Source organism: Myiozetetes cayanensis, unplaced genomic scaffold (genome assembly GCF_022539395.1).
Source record: "Myiozetetes cayanensis isolate MyiCay16 unplaced genomic scaffold, myiCay2020 scf3, whole genome shotgun sequence".
NCBI classification, from domain to species: Eukaryota; Metazoa; Chordata; class Aves; order Passeriformes; family Tyrannidae; genus Myiozetetes; species Myiozetetes cayanensis.
The window spans coordinates 3,666,250-3,689,977 of NW_026087521.1; the positions used below are offsets into that span (position 1 = coordinate 3,666,250).

The 23,728-nt window shown below is 44.2% G+C and overlaps 1 protein-coding gene across 5 annotated transcripts in view; it reads right to left on the minus strand.

The window, feature by feature from the left end:
• Positions 1-23,728, minus strand: part of SFMBT2 (Scm like with four mbt domains 2) — a 114,801-nt gene that overhangs the window by 86,665 nt on the left and 4,408 nt on the right. For 3 of the 5 annotated variants that reach the window (XR_007629952.1, XM_050324076.1, XM_050324077.1), the window contains exons 2-4: positions 13,394-13,563; positions 7,711-7,805; positions 4,748-4,988 (exon numbers count right to left, since the gene is read on the minus strand). Coding sequence is in view for 3 of the 5 variants with exons in the window: in XM_050324076.1 (XP_050180033.1) it covers positions 4,748-4,988; positions 7,711-7,805; positions 13,394-13,499 (442 nt within the window). In the remaining 2 variants the exon portion in view is untranslated. Of the gene's footprint in view, positions 1-4,747; positions 4,989-7,710; positions 7,806-13,393; positions 13,564-15,205; positions 15,224-23,728 lie in introns of those variants that run through there. The other 2 variants (XM_050324078.1, XM_050324079.1) reach the window with 2 other exon arrangements.

Genomic DNA, 23,728 nt, shown 5'->3' on the forward strand with positions numbered 1-23,728 from the left:
ACCTGCACCCTAATCATAGACCTGCAGACACAGTTTAATTTTTATTTCCTCTGGCATGAGATTACCAGGGGAAAGTTGGCTTCAGTTTGAAAAAACAAACATTATCCGTGATTGTATTTTCTGAGTGGGAAGTTCTGGAGGCCCTCATCTATTGTCAGAAATATTATCTGTGTGTCTGTCTCTGAAGAACCTGTAGGTCCACTTTGTGGACACAAGGGACCTCCAAGAATGATACTGAAAGGCCACATCTCCATCACCCTGAGCTGTGACTGTCAAAAAAGCCTTCTGTACACCTAGGGAGTCTTGAATGACATCAAATCCACACCTACAACACACCAGACCATCTTCTGACTATGCAGAATCCATTGAGTCCTCATATCATAAGTTTTGATGTGGCCAATCAGATCCATTTCTCCCCTCTCCTTTACACCAGTGATCTCAAGGAGTAGGATTTTGCTCTGTCATAGATTCAGATATATAGATATATAAAAACAAAATAAAACAAAAAAGCAATGAGTTGTCATTTGGAGGTAACTCAGTTTGCCATGGTACAAGTTTTATCTCCTTCGTCATCCATACCCTGCCCAGAATCTGACCCAGCACTTGAAATCTGAGTGAAATTTCCCTCCTTTGGCCTGGATCTAGGGTAGAACTTGAGATAGACACATGATAACCTATTCAAATAGGGACTAAATGACATTTGCCTTCACAGAAATCCTAGGCAGGCAAAATACTTTATGCTCAACACTCTTAACTGGAATATTTGATAATTAAACTTAAGAAAGCTTAGCACCATGCAAGAGGGAGTCATTTCACCCCAGGATCAGGCTTTTGAGCTTTAATTCCCCTTACACTGGTGAAACAGAGAAGTAAAAGCTGTTCTACACAGAATCACAGCATGACTGATTATCTTGATGACCAAATCCAGGTACAGCCAGTGTTCAGAGCGTTTTTTTACATCTGTACCAGTTCATTGTAAAATCAAAACACAGACCCGGTTCTCTCCCTGCTGTATTTCTTCCCACCTCCAGCCTCCTCTCTCTCCTAGTTTACAGGGAAAGCAGACTCCAGCCCACCACGTGGATCTGCAGGCAGCAATGCCCTATTTGAATTTCCATCTGTCAATAACATTAGAGCAGAACCACCACGGCAATTACAAGTGTACACAATAATCTTGTCGTCCGGCGTCTTTAGCGCATCCCGGAATGCATTAAGACGGTGCCAGGAGAGACTGGGCTCTGTTGGCTCAGCTGTAAATCTGCAATCTGCACAAAAACACCCACGTGTCAATCACGAGACGTTCCCGTTCTCCTCGTGGTTCACGATGCATAATTTAACTACTACGCTTGTCAGGTTCTCCACGCTGCTCGTGCACCCGACGGCAAATGTGCTCATGAACTCAACTGCCATCAACAAAGGGAAACAGCACGTGGAAATAACAGGCTAAAGGAGGCAAGAGGCCTCTTTTCCTTTCACAGTTAAAAGGAATTGCCAGTCAGGGAAAGTTTAGTTAGGCTTAAATTCTGAATGCTCAGTGGGTGAAACGTCCCAAGGGTTGAAGGATGTTGACAAACAACCGTGTCGGCTCCGTGCTGAGGAGGAAGACAGTGTTTGGGTAAGACACAGGAGGGGATGAATGCTGTCCCTGCTTCCGTGAAGGCTGATGTAAGGGGGAATTTTAACTAACTGATGGAAAAATCTGTATTATATCCCACACCCCTGTCGTGCAGAAAACAAATCCTACCACACCACCACAGCCTTGCCACTGTCAGTGAACACTGAAGCAGGTTGTCCTTTCTAATACAAATTACAACTGCTGAAGGGCCTTGTCAGAAAGGATGACAATTTCACACTCAACTACATCAGGCAGTAGTTACCCACTGCTTACACCACAGTTAATATGCAATAAAAAAAGAAATCTCTGTCCCAGGACATGACATTAGAGCTGATCAGTGCCAAAGCTACAGACCATAAGGACAGCTTCACACTTGCCTCAGCTAGTTCATGAATAAACATCCAATTCATTCAAATGAGTTCTATATTAACTAATTTAAATAATTTTCATTTTGCTTTGAATGGTAAACAGATCTATTCTGCCAGGATAGTTGAGTTTGCAATTCAAATTACACACCGATTTGTAATGAGAAAAATATAATTAATGGCAAAGCTTGAAGTAACTACAATTTTACTCCTTTGATTTCCTGTGGAGGAGGAGGAGGGGGCAGAGGGTGAAGCTCTCAGGCACACATGCACTCATACACTATCCTTCCATAAGCCAATACATTTTATTGCCAATTCCAGTATTTGGCTTGAGCAGTCCTGATCTAGTGCACCGCACCACCATGGGAGGACACAACATGACTTGACATTCTCCTCACAGGCCACAGGCACTGTGATGCAACACTGACATCACCCAATAAATAACCATGTAGCAGTCTGCAGATTAAACGACTTCCTTCTATTGGGACCATAAACAATAATTATTTGGCAGCTGCCCCTTAGAAGCTCTGTGTGTGCTGGACATTAAATCAAGTTCTATTGATTTGCTAAACTGAGCCAGCCCATTTTCCTCATATCTCTCTCCCACCTAATGAGATTCTTTGTCCCATCACTCCACCATTCTTGTCTGGCATCACATTTGTAAGTCAAGCACTGATCAGTCCGATCTGATCCGTAAGCAGAAACAGAGCTTTGTCCCAGTGCTGTCATTCTGGCTGTTGAAACAAGTCCTTGGCAGATTCGCTTTTTAACCAAAGCCTTCAGCTCCTGATTAAAATCAAACCCTAAATGTCAGATAACCAGCCCTGGCCATACTGTTTGCATGGTCCTGCCAACAGATACCTTCATTGTAATCAAGATGTGCAGAATCGGTCCCTTCGGAAACGGGCCCGAGTAATTTGGAGCTGGTTTTTTTGTTTCTCCCAAAAGTCCGACAACAAAATAGTGTGCAACGGTAAAAAGGTAAAAAAATCTCCACAGAGTGCATAGAGAACATTAGTTTCTCTTTTATTAATGCACAGATTCTATGATTCTCCAAGTCCTGAGGGCTTAAATCATCTTGGGCATTTTAGATGCCTCATTCCAAAATACAAACCCAGTTCTTAAACGATTAAATGTCTCTTGAAATAACAACCTGTGCATTTAATTTATTCTTTCTGAAAACTATACTAAGAGATATTCAGGAGAGTTTATCCTCTGAGAATGGGAGTGGATGAGGAAAAAAAAAACAAAAACAACAAAACAAAAACCGACTGGGCAGTTGCCCAAATTTAAGACCCTGGTGTACAGTTACATCACCCAGCCAGAGGAGAAGGGACATGTTACACACTTGCAGTCATTCAAGCGAGACAATTCACACAAAGTAGCCACGACCCAAAGGGCAAATTCCAACATATCCATGAAAAGCAGTTGCCTCCGGTTATAAGGCAATCGTTATTTTCTATTATGACATTCGATAAGATCTCTTACCCCCCTGACCCTCACATTTCCAGATTTAGTTTGTAGCACTGTACACCTTTCTGGGAACGTTGATTATAATCCACATAATAAAATGTAGTTTAAGAGACCCATAAAATAAAATACCTCACCCCTTTCACATCAGCTTGATTTACTGGTGCTAAGCCAAGACATTTCTCAGCCATATTTATCTTCAGGACTTCTTTTTTTTCTTTTTTTTTTTAACAATCAGTCTTGTGTTTATTCAAAACACACAGACCAGAAGAAAAAAGTAAGTTTAGCTCAGATTTGGGCAAACAATGGGTAAAAAAAGGCAGGAATGTCAGCTCTGACTCAAAGACTACAGCTCACTTCAGTGGGAAGTCAGGCAACACTTACACCAGGAGAAATCCCACATGGCATAAAACTGGCACATGCACTGTTTTCAATGCTCACATGTAACAGGAAGAAAAAGAGTAAGTTCAGCAGCAGAATCCTTAAATGAGACTTTTCTTTAATGTATGCACAAGCTGGCGGCTAAATATTCATCTCTTCTTCCCTTGATCCAGAATAAATGGGATATATGGCAGGAATACTTACCAGAAACACTGACAATATGCCTCTGCTTGGAGCTATGCAGCAGTAAGGATACACAGCTGCTCTGGTGATGTACATAGTACATATATACATATATAAAACATATATATATATTCTTACACACTGGGGATCACATTGTATTATTAACAGACTGCTCCACATGGGCCACTCAGTAACCTATATCTCTTGCCTTCAACTTCTGTGCACCTAAGAGCTGACAATCAGGACATGCCCTAACCTATAATGACCAAATTTTGCTACCTTTCAGCATGTGTATCTACCACTGGAATCAAAAGCTGCCAGAATCTGGCAATGGAAGGTTTTAAACTTTCAGGGCAAAACACTTGAGTGCACAGCCAACTTCTGATTTTGGTCACACCCAAACTGATCTTGCTTATTTTAGTTTGTTCTCACTCTTGAGTTTCATCCCTCCTTCCTAAGAGAACAGGACAGTTTTCTCCACCAAGTGAAAATCACAGCTTTACAGTTTAGCAGTAAGTTTCCTTGTTAAGACAACGCTTCCTATAGAAGAGCCTTCTGTTGTCACCAACTAGGGGCAACAATGCCTTTGCTAGAGGCTGACTGGCAAAGTGAATCACCCACTGACCCGTGGGGACGTGACCCTGACTGCACCACCCAACACCAGCTGAGGGTCTGGAACACCCACCCCAGACCAACCGGAGACCTGGAGATCGCCAAAACAGCCAGAACTCACCATCTGGAGGCATCAGGACCTTGTTGTTCTGCGTACACCAGCCCACGGGGTGCAGATCTGCTGTCATCACGTCGCACCAGAAGTCTGCCCTGCGGTCGTCCCCGTAGCCGCAGTAACGAAGCAGCAGGAGCTGCCCACATGTTGTGATGATCGTGGCCACCCAGTACGTGTCTGGATTGCTCTTGTTGGCCACTTCTAACTTCATCCCTGGTTGGAAACTGCTCTGAAGGCTGATTTCAACCTTGCAAAATGAGAAAGGCACGGTGTTACTTTTGCTTCTTTGCAGGGAGACCTCCCCCCCCTCCCCTAATAATGCTGCCCTTAAAGAGCAGTTCTGGGGTAGGACATGAGTTGATTTTGCTTCTTAATCCAACCACTTCCTTCACAGTCTGTCTAAGAAGTTCCATTCCTACTTCACTGGCACATACCCCATCATGAAAGGTCCCACACGCTCCAAGAGTCATTCCAGGTGTACTATATCTAAGAGAGGAGTGGTACCCATCTTCATTTCCTAAATCTCACAAATTCCTGGGAGAAAGGTGATGCAACTCAAATGAGGGATTGTTTCCCACTGCACAGCTCCATCAGGCAAATCACTGGACACATGCAAGGTAGAAAGGCAGGCATGAAGCACCCCTAGGAGTTAAGCCCAACTACAATAACTAGTCATATTAGCAACACTGAAGCACCTCTTGAGGCTTGACAAGCATTTATGGGCTGAATGCTGTACCAGGCAGACCAAGTAAAGTGTTTTCACTGAACCCATCCCCAGCAGCTCAAGCCTGAACCAATCCACCTTCCCAGCACCCCTAATAAATGAGCTATGACCCATCACTGAACAAAGTAAATTGTTTAGGTCACTGTCCTGCCACCTGATGAAGATGTCACTCCCATTTACCTAAGCAGTGACAGGTCACACGTAACTTGCCTTAGGACACTGGAGATGACAGTGCATCTCTTTTGGGACACTGCAGGGCCTGCTGTAGGCACAGCATAACTTGTGTTCCAAGGGCCAGTGGGATGTCTCTGGCTGTTGTTGATAAAGAAGAGGTGGATGCCAGTTATCTGGTTCAGGTGCCAGCCTTGTCTTCAGAAAACCATCCAAAAGGTAGCCTGTCACTCCCTACGAGATGTTTAAGGACAGCTTCTTTACAGGTTTATTAGAATCTTATCTGATACTGAATGCAGAGAGACTGTAAATCTGGATAAGCCTGTCTCTGGTTAACTTCTCATTTAAACAATAGGTTTAAATGCCTTTTTTACTCATGATAAGTGTAACGTGGTCTACTTGGTGAACTGAGGATTTCACAGACTTGGGGATGCCAAGGACTGCTGAAATAATACTCCTCTGGCACATGAGCAGTACTCTCTCACTCATCCCACGCCAGCTTCTGACCCAAGGGCTGCCCAGCCAAACTCATCTATTATTTGGAGGTAGCAGCACTCCATGTGATGAGTGTATTCTGGAGGCCAGGGACTTATGACTTGTGACTGAAAATCACATGAAGAGTGGAACCAAACAGACAGATAATAGGATCTCTGACAGCTTTCAGATTCCTGGTCAGCTCAGATCTTTTGGAGGATCATTTTTCAGACTGTGAAGCACAGGCACCAAGGACTGTTCTCAGAACTAAGTTATCTCATTTTACCAGTCCTAGGATTGAGGTGCTGCTGCAGTCACCAGGATCAGTAGGATGACTTGGACATCTCCATGCACCTAAAAACATCTTTAAGGCCTTCATGAAGTACAAAATTTTCTGGTTTGGGCCTGGAGCAGAAAACTGGGACAAGATGCTCACTCCAGACAGCTGCTGGATCAAGAATAAACTCTACAATAAGCATTGCCTGTAGTCCTCCAGCATAGAGAATTATGGTCCTTCATCCTCCAGTACTCCACTGTTGTTAAAATTAACTCAAAATAGGAAATAGAGGACTATATCATTTTTTCAGATCTAGATGATGGAAAGGTTTTTCATCCCTGCAGCTCCTTAGCCCTACAAAATAAGGCACAAAATCACTTGGAGGCAAGGGTGGTTGGAGTAGATCTCCAGATGTCCCTTCCAACCCCAACCATTCCATAACTCTGTGAGATTAGCAGTAGACATCCAAATGGAGACTTCTCTTAAAGCAGCAACAGGTCCTTCAGGAAGGTTCCCTCTCACTGTGTCCTCATGTGACATTACACACATGCAATAGAAGGTGTTAAACAACTAGTGCCAGATGGAGAAGTTGGTCCCAAAACAACAAGATGCTTGATGGGCTCTGCTTGGAGACAGAATCCTTTCTTCAAAGCGTGCTCTGATACTCTCCACCAGTAAATATTTCAGAGACTTCAAATGCTACCTGTGCTAAAACAGACCAGAGTCACAGACCATGCTGTAACTACCACAGCTGTCTGTATGATCCATGTTCACCCAGCAAAAGCAACACCTGCCCCAGAACCTGGTTCTCACACTTCTGAGACAGCATCTCCAGGCAGGAGGCTGAGAGATGGCTTCCTGCAGGCCATCCTGTACTCTAGGGCTGAGAGACCCTGCTAGTCAGTAAATCACGCATTAAAAGGAGCTTTGGAGAAATAAGACAACTCTTGTGAGATGTGTCTTTACTGGTTGGGATGGACAGCAACAAATGCAGAAGAGGAAGTAGATGATAAGAAAAAAAATGAGTGCATTATAAGCAAAAGGAGAGCAATACAAGCCCTCAGAAATGAAAAATTTGAACAAAAATGATAAGGAAGCAGATGATAAGGAAGTGGCAGAGACAGAGCTCTGAGCTGTGACTGCAAACACACCAAGGTCGCCTAAAACCAGTTGGGGGGGGCTATTCCCATGCAGGCTGTCACATATGTGGAGGGATGATTTCTCCCCAGAGTGGTCAGACCCCACTTCAGTTCTCCAGGGACCCCCTGAGAACCAGAAGAGGGAACACACGGAACACCCGCGAGGCTCGGGCAAAGCACGTACGTGTTTGAAGGAGGTGTGGGGAGCAGCACTGGCTCCTGTTTCCTCCAGGAACTCGTCCCAGTTGAAGTCTGCATCCTCAATGCTGGAGCCCTCATCTGTGCAAAGGCAAAAAAAAGTAAAAAAAAAAAAAAAAAGAATGAAAGAAAGAAAAGCAGCCTAAAACACAGCCAAAGAAGGCAAAAGTTGTGTCAAAGAGTTCAGGGTGAGAATAGCAACCAGTATAAACATCAACAGCAGGGAAAACAGAAAGCTTGCCTTAGAGATCTGTGTTTTGACCAGCTCTTTCTATGCTTTCAGCCGACTTTGGGACTTCAGCAGCCAACACTGAGATCAGAAATGACTCTGCTTTCATAGCAGCGGGGGAACAAAACTGTCATACACTGCGACAGGCACTTCTGCTCTTTTATTTAGTATTTGATGACTCTCTTGCTGCAAGGGAGGTGGTTGCCTGCCCACTATCACAAGGGTGCAGTGACCTTGCTTGTGCCCCTGACGTGGGTCACCCAGTACTGTTAACTACAGCAGTGCCCTGCTGATAATATTAGAATTTGCTTCTGTTGCCTGAGCAACAAGTGGAACAAACACCCCAACCTTTGGGGCTGGGGAGCCCCATTTTCAGTTCTGCCACCCTTTCTCTCCTCCCTCAGCCTCCCTCCACTCATAAATCTCAGACAAGGTCTCCATGCCTCCCTTCTCCCCTAGATGCTTTCCCCCCCAAATCCCCCAGCACCTCTCACTAGACCACTACTGCCTTCTTGCTCCCTGCACTTGTTCTTGCCCCATTCCAGATTTGGGGCTCTACATCATGTTTCCCCATCCCACTGCTGCCCCACATCATCCTTCCCCACAGGGAAGGACTTGACATGACTACTCTTTCTTTTATTTCTTTCTTTATAACTGCACTGAGCAGAGCCAAGGCCCCAAACCATCGCTGAAACACACAGAGAGCAATAATTAAAAATAAATCTTCTTTCACTTACAGAAAATCAGCCAAATCTGATTGTTTTCATTTTGTTCCCAAGCAATCTAGCGAGCCCAGTTTCATCCCCAGAGCAAAAATATTTACAGTCTAGCAATGAGCTCCTTGCAATAAGCATTTATCAGGCAAACTCTGCAAGACCCTTTACCTGCCCAAACATTCATCAGCGTGGTCATGATGTAATTAAAGTGACTCATGACAAACTGAATTAAGAACCCTCCCCAGACAGTTTTATGAAGAAAATGGCAGGGTTAATTTATTGCAATTATTGCTACAGGTCTCGAGTTTTCAGGACCAGAAAATTATGCTGTGCAAGGGGAATCTCTCATTATTAAAAGGGGAAGACATAGGTTTTTATTTGCTGCCTATGGCGCCAGGCATACACAGATGAGGGGAAAAAAAGGAATCAGAAGAGAGTTTTTTGAGACAGAGCTGGTGGAGGGTAAGGAGTCTGGGAGTCCAAAGCAGAGAGCTGAGCTGTCAATGCTGTTAAACACTTCCACGCTGCTGCATCAAACTCAAATAACCTGCTTAAATATGAAGATGTAAATCAACACTTATTCCAGTGATAAAGGGGCTACCGGATGACTCTTCAACTCAGCAAGACAAGAAATAACACAACCCCATGATTACAGCCCAAAAATAGACAAATTCAACACAGAATAAAGACTGGGCTTTGTTTTGGTTTTTTGCAATCATTGCAAAAACCTGTAGGCACTGAAGTTGGCTCTGCTTGAGATATTTGACCCAAAATGAGGGGTTTGTTCAACCTTGACTGAACAATGAGCCACAACTTAACCATAAGGTAGGAGCTTGGTGCAAAAATTCTGTATCATGCAGGCAAGCAATTTAGATGAACAGAGATATTTTTCAGCCTCAAGGCCTGCTACCCTGCAGAGTTAATGTTGCAGAGAAGAGCCAGGTGCAGAGATTTAAAAGGCTGAGCCTCTAAAATAAAGTATGTTAGTCCCTGAGTAGATGTGCAGATATGCTTATCCATCCCAGGCTTAAAACTGCCTAAGCAACTTTCTTACCCTGAACACAACCAATCCCCATCCCACTAAAAGTCAAAAGCATTTGACTTTGAAAAGCTCAAAGTGCATCATCCCCTCTGCCTGGCTGCTCCCTTCTCCTGCATCCCCCTGTGTATGTGGTGTCAGCATGGGCTGCTCAATAACCCCAAGGAGATCTTCACCCCAAGATATCTGACATCAACAGGACATTTGGAACAGGCTGCCCAGGGCAGTGCTGGAGTCACCACCCCTGGAGGCATTTAAAAAACATGCAGATGTGGCACTTGGGGACACGGTTTCGTGGTGGCCTTGGCAGTTAACGGCTTGGGTGAACGGCTGGACTCAATGATCTCAGGGGACTTTTCCAACCTGAATAATTCTGTGATTCTGTGACTTCCAGGGCAGCACTGGGCTCTCTTTCCTTCCATTCAGACACTTCTATTTCAGAGCATGAGCCACTTCCCTCAGCCCATGATGCTCTTTGTATAGTCTCAGTTTTTATTCCTGTTGTTGCTCTGTGAGTCAAGGCAAGCATCTCCTTTTCTCCAGCCTTCCTCAGTAGTCTTATGGGAGGAAGCCATTCCACAGAGCAGTGGGAGCAGAGATTTTTACTCAGTTCAGTATATAATCTCTGGCCCTTACAAGGAGTGATGTCTCCAGGGAGTCCAAGTCTTCTCCTGAATTCAGCAATAGCTTTTTTAATAATGTTACCATAAAGATGCTATTTATGGATGCATCAAGTCCTCCTGTACTTCAAAACCTCATTAACCCTGACCTACTCTGCCACACACCAACACAGAGAGACTCACTGCCCCACTGTTCCCACAGCCCCACCAGCAGGTTCATCCCCAGGCAGTCCAGCAAAACTCACAATAGCACCTGTTTAAAAAAAAAAATCACCCAGATCTCTCCTTTCTAAACCCAAACAGAGAGACTTCAAGACCCAGAGGGGAGGCAGAGGGAGAGCTGCAGCCTTCCCTCCCTGTCAGCTCATTTCTCTCTGACACATCACCCGTCTGGCTTCTCTACTGTGTTTTATCTGCAGACTTTATCAGGAAATTACTTTTACAAGGTCTGTAAAAATAATGTCAGAGCGCTCATTCATCACAGCATCAGTGGTTTATTTTGCTTCCTTTCATCACAAGGAATTTTGAAGGGACTGTATGTTTCCAAAATGTTGTGGGATTTTTTTTGGTTTGTTTGGTTTTTTTTAATGGACTTTGTTCCCTGTCAGAAATCTGTAAGGGGGGGTGGATCCAGAGCCTGGCCCAGGGATGAGACCAGCCCAAAGGACCCAGCACCACCCACACATGTAATAGGGCTGCACACAAATCTCCTCATCCACCAGAAAAGCCCAACTGCTGAGTAGCAGAGGACACCCTGAAAGGCAACAAATTTGGCCTTAGACCTATTTTACATATCAGCTCCTTTTCCAATTATTTGTACTTAGGTCCAGAGCTTTGTCTTAATGAAAGAGTCAAGGCTGGCTGGCTCACAATACAGGGATGTATAAACAAGCCCAGGATGGCAAATAAAATCAACAAGTCATTATCTGCGAGCCTCTCGATGGCTTTAAAGTGCTCATGCATTGACACTATAAAAATGCAACTGTTCCAGCTGTTACCAGCTTCCCAGGATGTTTGGCTACATGGGAAATAGAGGGGGAAAAAAGACCTAAAACCTGTGGCTCCAGAAATACGGATTTTTCGCAGGCTTCACTGAAGGAGAACATATTTGTAGCAAATTGCTTAGACATCTTATTTATAGCACAAAGATACATTCGTGACTCTTCGAGTGAACAAAACTGAAATGCTTTAGCAGTTAACACACCAAGTGTGGGGAGGGGGGGGACACAGAAGCACCTCATCAACCACAAACCTCCAGCATGGCCATGGAAGAGTCACCAAGACCCACATTCTCAAAGAAATTCAGGTATCACCAGACAGTTCTCCTCATTCCAAACCAATGTCTACAGCTGGACAACTGAATCTCATCCTTGAGGCTCCTACCACCCTTCCATGGATAGAAATGGATCCAGTGGTGACTAAATCAGGCTGCAGAACACAAATCCCACCTCAAGAGAGGAGTCTGCATCACAAGGAGCTACCAGGATTGAGATGTGCTGCTCTGCCCTATCTCCTCTTCATCCTCAGTGGGGACAAAGGGGAAGCTCCAAATGGCACCTCAACCCAAAGTCAATCCAGCACCTGTGTTAAAATGGGATGACTTTTGTTCTGGAGCTGTATCTTTCTCTAACCTGGGGATACAGGCAGCATCAGGTGTCTTAGAACACCTCAGCTCTCAATTCAGATGTTTAGAGGGCTCTCATAGTCACTTCTATAATCACACTATAGAAGGGAGGTTTAAACTCTTTTAAGTCTATGGAAGAACCCAGGGAAATATTTATGTTCTTTCCTAAGGTAAAATAAGACTGTCCTCCTTCCTTTGGGTGGGATGAACCCAGGTTTCTCATTACAACACCTCCATACCTACCCATCCTTCCCTCCACAGAGACAGTGCACTTTTGCTGAGTGCTTGGCTTTCCTGGATCCCCAGAGACATCCATGAGATGAGGGAGCCACGTGTGACACTTCCCCCAAGGTAAGTTCCTATCATACATTTTCAGAGCAACACAGCCAGCTGACACTCTTTACAGGGCACCCCTCTCATTTATCCCCACCTCTTGAAAGCCCACCCGCATTTATTATTATTTTTGCATTATTTTCACAGCAAAAGGTGTAGAACGTGGTTGCACTGAACAAAGGGCTGTGCAAAACAGCCCATCCTCACCCTAAAAAGCTTAAAAAGTCACCTGAAGGTCTACAGCTCATAGTTTAACTAGCATTGGCCCCCATCTCATTAGTGAATGTGGCAAAGATTCAAAGTTTGGTCACAGCTTTCCAATGGATAATGCCCAGTGAAATAGGAAAATCATTGTGTCACTACAAGAAGTGAAGAAACTAAAGGCTGAGGGAGAAGCAGTGAAAAACTGGTATAAAAATGGATCTCCTTTTTGGTATCATTAACTGTCTCTACCTGTTAGGGTTAGAAATGGGAATTTCAAGCACCTAATTCCATCAGAAATCACCAGAATGTAGCACCTTATTTTCCTGTATCTACCACGATGATGCCCAAACTTAGTTAGGCAAACCCTCACTTTCAGCTGCCCATCCCAGAGCATTATAAAGCATCCAGCCATGAGCACAAGGACAACATGTTCCCAGCTATACTCTGGCTGGTGTAATGTTTGTGAAGCCCTCTCACCTGAAGCTCTCAAAAAAAATTGTGAAGGAAACAAGGGTGAAGGTCAAAACAAAGAAGTAATGCTGTAATTTCTGCACGTTCATCTCCTCTCTTTAACCACAAAACCTAAAAAAAAAAATTATAAAGGGTGGGGAAACTGTGAGAACACAATATGATGTCCTGGGAAAGGTGTTCCATTGCTTTTTATTTAAATTTTGAATGGCTGATATGTACTGTGGAAGAGATCTGGAAGTAGAAAAGCTCCTACTTCCCACCCCATCAATCACGGGACACAGTCCAATCCATTAAGACTCAAAAAAGGCCTCAGAGCTGTACAACCATCCCCAGTGCCACCCTGACAGCACAGCTGTGCCCACCCCACCTCTGCCTGTGATGAGCTGGGGGGCTGCAACAGTGAACACAACCCCTGGGGTGAAGGGGAGCTCACCTGAATCAAACTGCTCCCCGTTGCCGTTCGCTGGGCTCTGACCCTTCTCCGGGGAGAGATGCTGGGTCTCTCTCATGCTGGCAATGAAGGATGCCCTCGTCTCCATGGCTCAGAGGAAGAGGCTTTGCCTTCCTAATTCATCCTGCAGCAGGGAGTGCCTGGAGGACAAGCTAGAAGAAAGAAGGAAAAACAAACAAGCAATGAGTGGTTTGTTCTACCTACAGCAACCCCTTCCCTCAGTCCTTCCTAGTGGTTTTCACGTTATCCCATCTTGACACAATTGGACTTCATGATCTCAGAGGTCTTTTCCAACCTAAACAGTTCTGTGATTTTCTAACTGTAAGCCTTTGATCTTGCTCTCACCTCCAAGCTGAAGCTAGAGGTGGATGAAAATCACAACAAAGGACCTTAGTGGCAATAATATCACAACAGCAATAACAATAACAACAGAGAAGATAATAAGGTAATAAACAGCATCCACAGGCTTCACATCCCAAAGTTCACTCCAGCTCCCAGTACCACCTACAGAGAGAGCAGGACCAGCCCACAGGGTGGCACAACTCTTGCCAAAAAAAAAAAAAAAAAGGGGGGGGGAGGCAGAAAATTTCAACTCAACCACCCTCCAGCAAGTCCAGCCCTTGACTTACAACTTTTTGATTGCTAACACTTTGAGAGATATATCTCACTCCATAAATATTCAAACTTCCAAGGGGGAGATTTCTGATAATGAAACAGAAGAAACATAGAAGAGAAAATACTTGGGAGCAACTGGTATAACTCTAGAAAATAAAATTCAGCAGGTAAAATGCAAATATCCTAATGAAACAGTGCTGGCTGCAACTGTTTATTGAACGAAGATGGACCTAAAGTAACTATACCAGTTAGTAACATGCAGGGTAGCAAATATTAACTCATTTTAAATTGGGTTATGTTGGCAGAGGAGATTCTTCCAGAAGTAATGACCCTGGTAAATATAAAGTGGACTAAAAACACACAAAATGAAAAATTATACGAGAAAGGCCATACAGGCTGACCAGATCTTACATCAGACACCAGACTAAATGAGAACTGTATTTCTAGCTACAGTAAGCCACCAGACAAGCAATACCCCGAGATACACCTTTAGGAGTAGATTAAAAAGAACTCCAAAGTGAGCTTTTCAGTAAAAACTCTCCGAGATGGTGATGAATTGTGAGGTGTCAGAGGAGGACTGAAAAAGAGAAACCAAGAGCTGGGATTATGGGCACAGAGGGAGCCAGCTATTCACACAAGATATGCTAAAGCAAAGACAGACAGCAGGGAAGGTGTGTGCCCAGAATATCCAAGGTGGAGGACTGGTCCTTCTTATTAGTGGATGCCTCCAAGAGCTGCATGGCAGAGAGGACTGTGCTGGCAGCACCGGTGTCAAATGCTCGATGAGAAGTGTGACTAAAAGTAGGAAAAAAGTTTATTGCCCGAGGCCAGGCAAAGCAGGAGTAATAAGATTGTAAAAATATTATGGGATTTTTTCAACTTTTACTACTCTGGAGGCATATTCTAGAAGACTGGATATGGTGGTTATAAAACAGAAAGAAGGAGAGTGTTCTGTCGTAGATTTTTCATTCCCAGTTTTTAAGGCCGTTCCAGTGACAATTTTAAAGAGGAAATGCACATGTGTGAGCAGCTATAGGAGGAATTGAAAAAGATGAGAAGCATGTCAAGTCTAAGTGTGATATCCATTAACTGGACCACAGTGGGACTGTCTGCTGGAGCAATCACAACTGGAATTAAACCACGGGTGTGCACAAAGCATCCCTGGTGGAAGCGAATTACCAAGGCAGGTGATACAATCCCTCCATCAGCAATTTGTTTTCCCCATCCCAAAGGAACCTGCTAAGGAAAGTTAGAAAAAAATTTAAAAATTGAGATCATAAACCAGTTCAGAGCAATACAGTTGTTGGTCTCTTCATAAAGTGCTCAGTATACTTTGAGCACTCCACAAATAATAATCATCCCTTCCCTGCTGCAGTGGCCACCACGACGCTTCATCTTTATTCTTCGTTGACATGAGACTTGCTAATGAATTAAGTGTATTATGTACTATGAGTATTTTGAGTGCAGCTAACCTCAGAACACACACATCACTCATCCCCAGTGCATATTAGGTTTCAATTAACTACGAAACTCAAAGCAATCAGTTTACTGAAAGTCAAAAAAACCCGTTTCTCCTGTGATAGAGAACACTTACGTAAATATAATTAATAATAAATTAGTTAAGTATCAGGATTTTACATCAAGCTTGTTCAATGGGAGAGGAGGAGAAGTGTCAGCTTAAGCTAAACCTTGGGTGGACTCAGCTGCTTTCATTTTTGCCTAGGAACAGACAATGATGGAAGGTAACCAGGGTCTGCTAAAAAAAACAAATTCAAAGAACAGAAACGGAGAGATCAATTTAAACACAACAAATCCATCATTTTAAAGAGAACTCAAGGGTAACAATATAAATACCAAGAAGAAACATAAGCCTCTTGGTATTGTAGTTAAATCTTGTGACGCTCCTACGATGCTGATAAAACAGAGTTATGAGCCGATAAAAAGCTGAAGGTGCCCAGTCAGACAACAACAGTATTTGCTTTTTCTTATGCAGTCAAGCCCCAGGTCTGCTACCAGACCTGGGCAGATAAGAGGGATTCAGTCCCCTGGATCAGGGAATGTCTCCTGATCAGAAATGGAAAATGGATGGAAAAATCAGCAGGAACCTGCCCGAGGTGTCTGCAGAATGACTGGGATCCACCCTCAGTGGGCACTTCTGGGGCTGGGTTTGAACCCACTTTAATTAAAAGGGGGAAATGCACAATCTCTTAGGCAGATTCAGCAACATCATCAACACTTCTGGGGTTTTAACTCTGTTTTAATACATTTTTTTGCTTAAGCTATGGACAGCTTACTGGTTTTCAAATGTCATGTCGAGAGCACCCACATCCCAAGAAAACTGGATCTTCCAGAGGCTCTTGCTTGGCTTCTTATTTTGAGATTTACCAGTTAGGTATGGTAGGAGAGCACTGCAGGATTTTCCCAATACTATGTGACAACAAGACCAAACTCTTATGCAAACACAAGCTTCAAAATAGCTCTGAGCTTTGGTGTTGATATAACTAACTAGCAAAGAAAGCTGACATAGGGTATTAATTTTTCACTTCTTATTAATTGCTGCTAATTAACACTTCAAACAGAGTCCCCAGCCATACTTTTAACAGTAGCACACTGGCTGGCCTGCAATCATCATCATTACACAACTGTAGAGCACACACCATTGTACTCCAATTCCTCTGTCAGTCTGAAGTCCACTGGAAACCAAATGAAGGACCAAACGAAGCTACACTGCCAGCCTGTAAACCAGGGGGTGGGAAACAACACCAAAAGAGCCTCGAGGTGACATTATACTAGGCAGATGCACAAAGCAAAATACTACAAAATGCATCTGAAAAAGAAGGGGGGGGAGGGAAATCCCTGGTTTCATATCCCTTGTTCATTGTTTCTGCACAGCGGTGGTTCAAACCTATCCGATTCTTCCCCCACGCAGCTCCCATTCCCTTGGCATTTAATTCAGATCCAGGCTCTTAATTCACAGGCAGAAAAAGGCAGCCAATATAATAAAGAATCTCTTTTATTTCCTTCTTCCCACGGCTGTCAGTCTCAGCCCTGCCTTTATCTCCAACACGCTGCCTTGTCATTGTATCAATATTGGCTCTCTGTACGAGCGCCAGCCTTGGCTTCCTCACAACATTTCACATTTCTCATCTCCTCTCGACTCCATCACGGTTTTCCTTCCTTTGGAAGGTCCCCTACCCACCCACAAATCCTTCCCTAAAGTTACTCCTGAAAAACTCACTTTCTGCCTCTAACGTATCTTTGGTTAATTGGGATTGACACAAAAGGCAGGCTGCTGGAACACAGGATGCCAAAAAGATCCCGCAGCTTTGGAACCTCCTGCCCAGACAGTGCATCAGGTGTGCCAATGTAATGCTGAGTCCTGAACGGTGGAGAAGCAGAAACCCCACTGCCCCCTCCACTATTTCGTAGTATTCATTGACTTCAAATGGTCCCAGCTCTCTGTAAGGAGCTGCTTCATGAGTGCAGAAGGGCTGCAGTGTCATAGGACTGTAGAATCACACAATAGTTTGGGTTAGAAGGGACCCACAAGGATCATCAAGTCCAACTCCTGGCCCTGCACAAGACATCCCCGAAAGTCACCCCCAGTGCTCACAGCGTTGTCCAAATGCTTCTTGCACTCTGTCAGGCTTTGGGCCACAACTAGCTCCCTGGGAAGCCTGTTCCAGTGCCCAATCGCTCTCTGGGTAAGGAACTTTCTCCTAATGTACAATCTAAACATGCCCTGACACAGATTTACACCGTTCCCCTGGAAGTAAGGGATCAGTAAGGGCTGCCAGCACAACCCTGTGTCCTTGGTGAAGAGCCCCTACCAGAGATGTGGCTGGTGGGAGGGTGGGTCCATGGCAGCTCCAGGGCTCACAGCATTTCTAGAGGTTGACCCTGGTTAGATAATCAGGTTTTTTCCAGCCCAGCTGGAGCGAAGCTGAACATGGGGTGGCCCCAGCAGACTTTCCTGCTGAATACATCTGCTGATTCCACCCAAAGCCAGGCCCTACCAAGAGCAATTTTGTGCAGCCTTTACCACCTTCAAGATTTTGCAGAACCATGAGTGAAAACGCCGCTGCAAAGCAATCAAGGAATCCAGTTGTCCCCTCTTCCAAGCAATCAAGGAATCCAGTTGTCCCCTCTTCCATCCTACTTTCAGAACACATCTTTTTTTTTTTTTTTAACCACCCATCTGGCCAAGTGGTAAAATGGGGACCCCTAGGCCTGGAGCAGATGAAGCAGTTACCAAGGTAGGACACAGGTGATGCTGGACCAGGTCCTGACTCCACTGTTCACTCCACCTTGGGGTTTTTCCAGCAAATCCCAATGAAACAGCACTACAAGCAACGATGCCCACCAATCCTACCCACCTCAGAGATGGGATTTGTCTCCCCTAGTCAATCATCTGCAGCCAGCCAAGAGAAAGCATCTCCAAAGGACAACCTGAGTGGTCCAAGTCACACACCTAAAATTCAGATGAGATGAACAACCCTCAGGGGGTTCCTGTTCTTGCACAGCACCCCTCAAGATTTTAAATACTGAAATTTCCCAGCAATGGAGCTGAATCATAGAGTTCCATGACCAGTTTGGGTTGGAAGGGACCTTGAAGATCACCTCCAACGCCGTGCCATAGGCAGGGGCATCTTCCACCAGACTGGGTGAAGCGGGATGCTCAGATTCCATATGGTACTGGTCCTGTGTGTGGAGCAGGGTGGAGGGGGACTCAACCCTGTGGGACACAACCTAGGATGCACTGCTGGTGGCAGCCTGCCACAACACTCACACCCCTGAGCATCTGCACAATGCAATGGAGGCTCATTCAAAAGGGCTATTGAACACATCAGCTAAGGTTTACCTCCTAGAAAAAGGGCCTGTCTCTCCTCTCAGACAAAGTACCAGTTGGAAACCTTTTAAGGACTATTTCTTCCAAATTCCTAGGGGGTTTTTTAATTATTTATTTGAGAGCATCCCTTGCCAAATGCTTTCAATTATAGCAAGTGACAATTTCTCTTTCATATTGAAGACCTCACAGGATTTTATTGAGGGAAATTTACTGCTTTGAACAGCTCTGTGTTGTACTCTGGGGGTGGAAGAAACAAATCCCATATAATCTGGAGAACTAGGAATGTTCACAATATTCAAATATGTAAAAACGTGGGGAGCCGAGAGCCTGACGGTTATGAGATGTGGAAACGTGGAGACTAAAGAAGAAGTCTGTGAAACTTCCAAGACTTACACATTCACTACCTTCCAAGTGACTAAAATCAAAACCATCACATACAGTTATGTCCCTTATATGGTCATTTTATAATAATATATAATCTGTTATATATATATAAAAAAAAAAGTATAATCTGTTATCCACATTCATCATGGATTGAAGACAGCAGCTTGGGTTTAAACTGCAGGGGGGTGTGACATTTGATCTGGGCTTAAGAAAAAATCAGTGATAATGACTGGTGAAGAAGTGGGATAGATTGTAGCAAGGTCACTGAGTCTTGCTTTTTGGAGGGATTAGGATGCTGCTGTGTCCAGAAACAGATCTTGGTACAGTTACTCCTGCCCTGGGGTAAGAGATGGTCTGTACAAGCCATGGAGGTCCCTTCCAGTCCTCCTACTCCAACCACTCAAGAGGGCTGATCTTTCTGCTCTTCAAGTCAGCATTTGTGCAGCAGCACAGAAAATAAATGGCTAAGCCTGGAGGGAAAACATGAAGAAACAAGAAACTAAGGAATTACCAGAGCAGGGATGGTCTGGATTGTCCACCTCAAAGCCAGAAAGGACAAGAACCAAACTTTTCTGAAGATGAGTGGTGAAGGGATTTATGCAAGGTGGTGGCAGCCCTCATAATTTAGCTGGTCCTTGTTCTCCTCTCATTTTGCTCTGGTGCCAAATGCCTCATACTTTTTACACCAACAGAGACAAACGTGCTTCACAAAGCAATTTTCTCATCCTCCCTACCTGGCACACTCCAGAGCCCAGGATACACACAGAGATAAACAGCAGTAAGAGAACAGAAAGTAAAATAAACCCAATTAGAGACTCTTAACTTATTCACAGCAAAAAGCCCTGCAGTATTAAGAAAAGAAATAAGAGAGATGACAGGCAGATACATAGACTTGGGTACACATTCCCCTCTTGGCTGTCTTGTGCATAAATATGGATCAGGACCTGGAGATGGACTTAACACAAAAACCTGCCACACTGAGGGCTACATCAAACCTCTAAGGTGAATGGCATTTTTTCATTAAAATTTCCTTCTCATGAGTGAGTTGGATGTTTATAACCATGGAGAAGAAGGCATTACTGCCCCATCTGTATCCTGCCATCTCTCCTGGGAACCCGAGACATCCCCACCTTCAGCATTCCACAAAGCACACCCACCACGGAGAGGGAGGTCATCACATACTAATCCTTCCTGTTTCCAGCTGTTCTGTCACTACTAGGTGGCTGTCACCTTCTTCATGACTCAACAGGCAAGTTCCATGAAGTTGCCCCCCACTTTGGTATAGCATTTCCACTCATTTTAAGTACCCAACATACACAGACTACTTGAGAATAAGGCATATTTAAGATCAGGCATCTTCTATAGCTCTCAGCTGTATCAGGGACATGAATAAGGTTGGGTCAATGTCCCCAGTGCCCTTTACAACAGGAAAAAGAACTGCAAGAAAGAAGCACAGCAACCACCTGCAACACCCTGGTCTTCTCCCATCCCTGGGTTTGAAACTGAGCTGAACTCAGGAAGCCTTTTAGATGGGTAGCTTGAAGACAAACAGGTGCTTATCATCCTGAGACATCTCATCTTGTTAGGTAAAGTCACAGAATCATAGAATGGTTTGGGTTGGAAGGGACCTTAAAAATGCTCTCAACCCCCATCATCTGATGCTTATCACCTCAAAACACCATCACATGGATCAAATCAATCAGTCAGACCCCCTGAGTGGGACCAATCAGCCAAGTGACAGAACTCACCCAGCAGGAAACACAAAACACTGTTTTCATGGACCTTATTTAGAGCCCAATTCAGAAGACCCTCATCAGTAAAAATTCCTGTTGCCCAGTTCCACCTTCTATGTCTTTGCAGCAGTTAGAGCCATTTCAAAACAAAGAAACAAAAAAACCAAAAACACCCCCCAAAACCAAACCAACAAACAAACAAAACAAAAACAAACAAACAAAAAAGATGCAAACTAGAATCCAGCAAACATCTGCCACCTGATTCCAACACTTTTTAGGAAAAATGACATTTCAGGTCTTGGCAGTGTTCGGTTCATTTAAACAGCACAGCTGATCAGCACTTGGGCTTAGTCCTACATGTGCTCACATCCCTGTCAGTGCTTTACATCCAGAGGCAGCTTCACTGACTGACAGGATCTGCCAAAAAAAAAAGAGAACCAGCCCTCACAGCCACTCCTTGGTACAACAGCAAGAAAAGAAGGACTATTCTTTTTGCCAAGCACATATAAGGGCAGCCAGCAGACCCCTGCCAAGGTCTATCCAAAACCAAATTCCACAAGACAAGACATTTTTAACTTAGAGTCCTACAAGTCACATTTACGGTGCTACTTCCACCCAATTTCTCTAAAAAAAATCCAAGCTGGATTCCCTTTCATGTGAACTGCTCCAGGACATCCAGGTTTAATTTCCCCATCATCACACATCCAACAGAGCATCTTGGAGTCTGGTCTTACACCTGCACTGAGCTCCCACCCTGGACCTTGCTCAAAACATCTTCCAAGAAACAGTTAATTACTACTTTTTCCCCTCCTTACTTTAAAGTGCTATTTTTAATGCGCTCAGGAAAGCTATTGCTTTCCACCCAGAAGTCTCCACAAGGAACTTATGCCCCCTTAGACTTTCAGGATCTTCAGCCTATGGTTGTCTTGTCTGATCTCCCACACTGCAGGGGCAAGGATAATGTCACCTCCTGGATTTTAGTGGAGGGAATTCATCTTCCTTGTCAAGCCAATAAATATAAGACTATGCAATAACTTCTATTCAAATTGGGTCTCAGGACTTTACCCAGGAAAACAGGACTCCCTTGCACAAGTCACCCAATGATGCTAAGAGTATTAATCATGAAAGCAAGAATCATGAGTGAGAGTAAAAATAGCAAGGATTCTGCACATAACTTTTTTTTAAGCCTCACACCTACTCAGAACTGATCTCTCGGTCAGCTCTCAAGAACTGCTTGGGGTGGGTTTTTGCTTCCTTTTTATTGCTATTTAATTTTAGAACAACGCTTCTGATTCATAAAAATGGGAGTAACTGTGAACACATTTTCTAAATCAGCCTTCCCAAGAACACTTTGTTTAGGTCTTGCAAAAGGCCAATCTCAAAATAAACTTTTTCAGGAGTTTTTTAAATGTCAGTGACTGATATTTCTGTATATTTCTGTATTCCCCTATTTTGCAGCTCAAACCTTTTAAATCACTGTAGGAGTCATACCCTAGACACAGAAAATGCAGGAAAGACGAATCTTCTGGCAAAAAAAAAAAACCCCACAGGATTATTTGACTGGTTTCATCAGGGATTTCTGTCATGCAAAGATCAACAGTTTCACATGATGAGTTTCAAATATTGATGAGGTACCATTGGCTACTCTATTCCTAAAAAAAAACCCAGCCTGCTATCAGGGACCACATGCTACAATGATAGAACAAACTCATATTTGCAAGTGGCATCACTATTATCAATAGCAAAATCATTTCATTTTCAGCACTGAGGACCCTGCTGCACCAGCTGATACACTCTGTGCCAATATTCATAGTAATAAAGTACTTCTGAAACCTTCAGGTCATCTAAAACATGAGCCCTGTGGTCACCACATTAGTTTTTCTCTGTGAACCCTCAGAAACTCACCTCTGGCTGCTCTGCTTCAAGTTTTGGCTGCCTGTCCCAAGTTCTGAAGCTTTCCACAACTCCTTTGCTTTGTCACTTGGACACAGCCAGGGACCAGCCACCTCCTTCAACTCCCACCACCCTCATAAACCTCCTCAGATTCTCTCCAAGCCCTCACCCCACACTAAGATGAGTTTATCCAGTAAAAAAGTCCTTGAGGAAGCACAGAATGGTTTGGGTTGGAAGGGACCTTAAAGATCACGTCATTCCACCCCCTGCCATGGGACACCCTCCACTATCCCAGGTTGCTCCAAGCCTCATCCAACCTGGCCTTGAACCCTTCCAAGGATCCAGGGGCAGCCACAGCTTCTCTGGGCAACCTGTGCCAGGGCCTCCCCACCCTCACAGTCTAAAAATTCATTCTAATATCTGCTGAAGAAACAAGGCAGCACCTTCTCTACCATGTCCTGTCCTTCAGTGAGGTAAGGGCACGTCCCCTCGCTGATGTTCTCAGGTCAGGCCAACACCCCGTGGCTCTGAAAGGCCAGAAACAGAGACTCACAATACATGTATGCCTTCCATGGGGCCACAGCTCAGCACAGCACCAGCCAAGCGTGGGGGAAAAGCATCCCCAGCCCGAAGAGTTGACGCCTGTGGTGTTTATTTTATTTCTCGTAACACCACCATAAAGTTTTAATAAATGCTTCATTAAAACATCAACTGCCTGTCCAGCCAGTCAATTATCACTCATAATCACAGCTATATAACTATACAGTGTCTTCTACAGATGTTCCTACATCTGTGCAAAACACGCTTTCCACCTCTGCCACATGTAGCATCTGCTGAATATTT